Consider the following 4,038-nt stretch of genomic DNA (forward strand, 5'->3'; position numbering starts at 1 on the left):
CGCGCAAACACATAAGAGTCAGCATTGTTTGTATTATGTTGGGAGGAAGGTTGTTCATCATATTAGTAGGTGAATCTTGACCTTTGTAGTCAAATATTGTTACACATATTTGACTAATTGATTTAGGGTTAGAAACTGCATTTCTAAGCACCCATAACAAGATCAAGCAAGTTGTACAAAAAAAAAAAGATCAAGCAGAATGTACAAAATAATAGACTTAATTGAGTTCCACACAGAATGATTTACATTAAAAGCTTTGGGATTATTACAAAGCAGAAAGTAGCACTTCATACGACATAAGAAAACATCATCTAAACACTGTTCTCCACAAAATAGTTCACAAAAAAGCACATCACTATGCTTTGACAATACTTAATACTAAGAAAGACAAACCTACTATCGCCAAAATCTTAGACTTTACAAATACCCTTTTGGGCGTTCAACAATTAAATCTGCCAATGACGATGCACGTGGAAATGGACAACGAACCATATCCCTAAGAATCTTCAGTTCTTCATCAACGAAAACATTTTTGTTAAGCTCAATTCGTGCTATCTTTAGTATAGGCGATTTAGCCATGACCAGTTTCACAAATTCCATCTCAAACACATTGTTACTAAAACTTACTATTTCAAAATGCTTAAGATGATCTAAGGTCAAACTCAAGTCATGTTGGAGATCATCAAACTTCATGGAACTTTCTTGAATCGGCAACTCTTCATTATCATACATCTGATACAGAACACATGATTCAATGTCATTAAAACTGTATTTGAAGAACCATTATCATAAGCAATACAATTATATACCTGAAAAATAAGTTTCTCTATATTTGGGGAGCTCCTGATGATGCAAAGGGCAGATGAAATGGCATTTTGTTCCCTTGGGCACAATTGCAAACAAACATATTTGAGGTGAAGCCAAGTCGAAAGCTTATTTAGCATACAACCTGCGGCCAAGTACTTTAAGAGGAAAAAACAAAATCAAGATTAGTAATCGCAATATTCTTGTATGATACGTATATAATTTTTTAGCCAAAATCACCTTTATGTAATATTTTGAGGTAGCTAAAGTATAGATTAAAGGCACTGCATCAGTAAACGTACCAAAGTGATATCTTCGAGTAGTGGAGAATTCGAGAGAAAATGCAAGGTTTAAAATGACAATTACTTAGGCCAATTGATTCTAATCCTTGCAAGGAAAAAAACGAAGTGGGTAATTTGTAGGAGGTGTTTTGAATATCAATGATTAACTCTTTCACATTAATTTTCTTTGAAATATGAAGTATGATCTGGTCAAACTCGGTTACCATGCCCAATCCGGAGATAGAAAGCTCAAACTTTAGTATCGTCGGGCCACTGTGTAGTAATAAAACATGGAAGATCGCATTGACAAGCTTAGATCTCACCAAATGTTCATGGCGTTCAAATAACGCTCGAATCAGGTAGCGATCAAATACAAGTTTGGGCATAGTCATCCAGGAATACCTCCATCTCTTTGACAAAATGCTCGTTCTCAATGCATCTCGGATCGGCATAAGAGTTAAAATAGTTTCAATTATGTTTTGAGGAAGGGAACTGATTATATCCAAGCTTCGGCTTTGAGTTTTCATCATATACACTCCACAAGTCTGCAATATATAATGCAATTATGAATTCAAGATGGATCAAAAACATTTTTATCAGATCTAGGGCTTGAAAATTACAGTAGGAATTTCGAGTAAGATATCTTCAGTTCAAATTAAAGTATCGTGTAGCTATAGCTTAATCTAATTAACAGATGATCAACAAAACTTGAATTGAAATTAATATAATCCGCAACACCATGAGTTATTTACTTACAATTAAAAACAGAGTATGAATTACCTGTACGCTTTTGATCGATTTAGGGCTCCATTATCATCAACAAGCTATACGAATTAAAAAGTGCAAAGTGTAGTCAACCAAACCTGAGTATATTTTGATTTAGGGCAAATTTTATTACTCCATTATACAGCAAAAGGAACATGATCAACTTTATTTACGTTTGAGGATATAGAAAAGATAAAATTATACGTATGGTCCTCATAATTTGTCATAAATTGCGTGGATAGTCCAAACCTTTTTTTTCTTCACTTGAATAGTTATGCATATCCTTCGGGGGCTAAATGGTGAGAGATACATGATCATGCTTCACGGGAAAAATGGATCATATTTTACACACATATATACACAACCTAATTGGTTATTCTGTGACTATTTACGGACTTCTCTCTGACCATCCAAAAATGTGCTAGCAATGTTTGAACCTTGTATGATACAGTCATACCTATAGGACACCTTATCAAGTTATTGTTGGTGATTTTAGTGTTATCAACAAGCATTTTAGTTAATTGGGATTTACTTGAAAGCAACGGGCATCAAGATATACTTATAACGGGTTAATAGAGTGTGAAGTACACGCCCGTAAGAGTTAACTTGATACCGTTATGGAAATTGTAATATTGAAAAGGGTTAAAAACCCTACCGTTTTCCAATAGGTGTGAGTAAATTGTTGCACCTTTTCGTTTAAAGGTTCGTCTATTCATTCACTACAAAACAGTTTATAGATCGTAACACTTTTTTCACCACTTCATGACGTTTAAAAGCCCCAACAATAAATTTTTTGACGCTTGGACTTGGCGTAAGAAATACGTGTTACAAATTTTTTTCATTTTTTAATGCTTAATAGTGTTAAAAACTAGTAAGCTTTCTAACGCTTTTAAACGAGATTAAAGATTCAACTTGTAACACTTTCAAACGTCATACAATTTTTTTCATTTTTTAACACTTAAAAGTGTTAAGAAAGAGTAAACTTTCTAAAGCTTCTAAGTGCCACTAGACAACCACTTTTTTGACACTTCCAAATGTTAAGAGTAAACTTTATAACCCTTGACAACCAACCACCTTTTTGACACTTCCAAATGTGAGTAATTACATTATTTATCAACCTAAAAAAGAGTTAACAAACCTCCTATTTCTCAACTAATATATATATATATATATATATATATATATATATATATATATATATATATATATATATATATATATATATATATATATATATATATATATATATATATATATATATATATATAGGGGCAGGATCAATGGAGAAATAACCAATCGGGGGAAAGCGGGGGGAAGCAAATTTTTTTTTCTTCGTTTTTTGAAAAAACTTTGTTCACGAACATTATAGATTGGATGAAAATAAGAACATTTAGAAAAGACACTTCGTGATGAATGTTATTATTTTCTCGAAAAAACTATCGACAAAAATAACATTCAAGATAATATTGTTCGTGAAGAATGTTAACGTTTTTTTTTTCTTCATGTTTTGTGAAGTAAAATTTAGCCCGATTTAGAGTTTAGGGTTTAGGGTTTGGTGTTTTGAGTTTATTCCATAAACCCAAAACACCAAACCCTAAACCCTAAACCCTAAACTCTAAAACGTTCGTGTTAAAAACTCAATCTAAATCCTAAATCTAAACCCTAAATCTAAACCCTAAACCCTAAATTTCTAAACCCTAATATCTAAACCCTATAAACCCTAATATCTAAACCTTAATGTCTAAAACCTCAACATACGCTCGAAAAACACGATAATTATTATATATTACTTCTTCGAGCGTTTTCCCGCCAAAATAATAACATTCATCACGAAGTGTCTTTTCTAGATGTTCTTATTTTCATCCAATCTATAATGTTCGTGAACAAAGTTTTTTCAAAAAACGAAAAAAAATAAAAATTTGCTTCCCCCCGCTTCCCCTCGATTGGTTACTTCCCTCTTGATCCTACCACTATATATATATATATATATATATATATATATATATATATATATATATATATATATATATATATATATATATATATATATATATATATATATATATATATATGCAGGATCAATGAGAAAGTAACCAATCGAGGGAAGCGAGGGGAAACAAAAATTTCTTTTTTTTTTCATTTTTTGAAAAACTTTATTCACGAACATTATAGATTGGATGAAAATATG

General features: G+C 31.6%; 1 protein-coding gene across 1 annotated transcript; it reads right to left on the minus strand.

The window, feature by feature from the left end:
- Positions 1-221: 221 nt before the first annotated feature.
- Positions 222-1,143, minus strand: LOC139896961 (F-box/FBD/LRR-repeat protein At1g13570-like). Its single transcript, XM_071879595.1, has 3 exons — positions 1,107-1,143; positions 810-962; positions 222-732 (listed from the first exon to the last, which is right to left on the minus strand). The coding sequence occupies exons 2-3, from the start codon at positions 942-944 to the stop codon at positions 418-420; spliced, it is 450 nt and encodes a 149-aa protein (XP_071735696.1). The 5' UTR covers positions 945-962; positions 1,107-1,143; the 3' UTR covers positions 222-417.
- Positions 1,144-4,038: the final 2,895 nt, after the last annotated feature.

This window comes from Rutidosis leptorrhynchoides, chromosome 3 (genome assembly GCF_046630445.1).
Source record: "Rutidosis leptorrhynchoides isolate AG116_Rl617_1_P2 chromosome 3, CSIRO_AGI_Rlap_v1, whole genome shotgun sequence".
Lineage (NCBI taxonomy): Eukaryota > Viridiplantae > Streptophyta > Magnoliopsida > Asterales > Asteraceae > Rutidosis > Rutidosis leptorrhynchoides.

Coding starts and splice junctions, on each gene's coding strand:
- LOC139896961 (XM_071879595.1), bottom strand. CDS start 944: ATGCTAAATAAGCTTTCGACTTGGCTTCACCTCAAATATGTTTGTTTG. Junction 733..809: donor TAGAGAAACTTATTTTTCAG/GTATATAATTGT, acceptor GTTCTGTATCAG/ATGTATGATAATGAAGAGTT.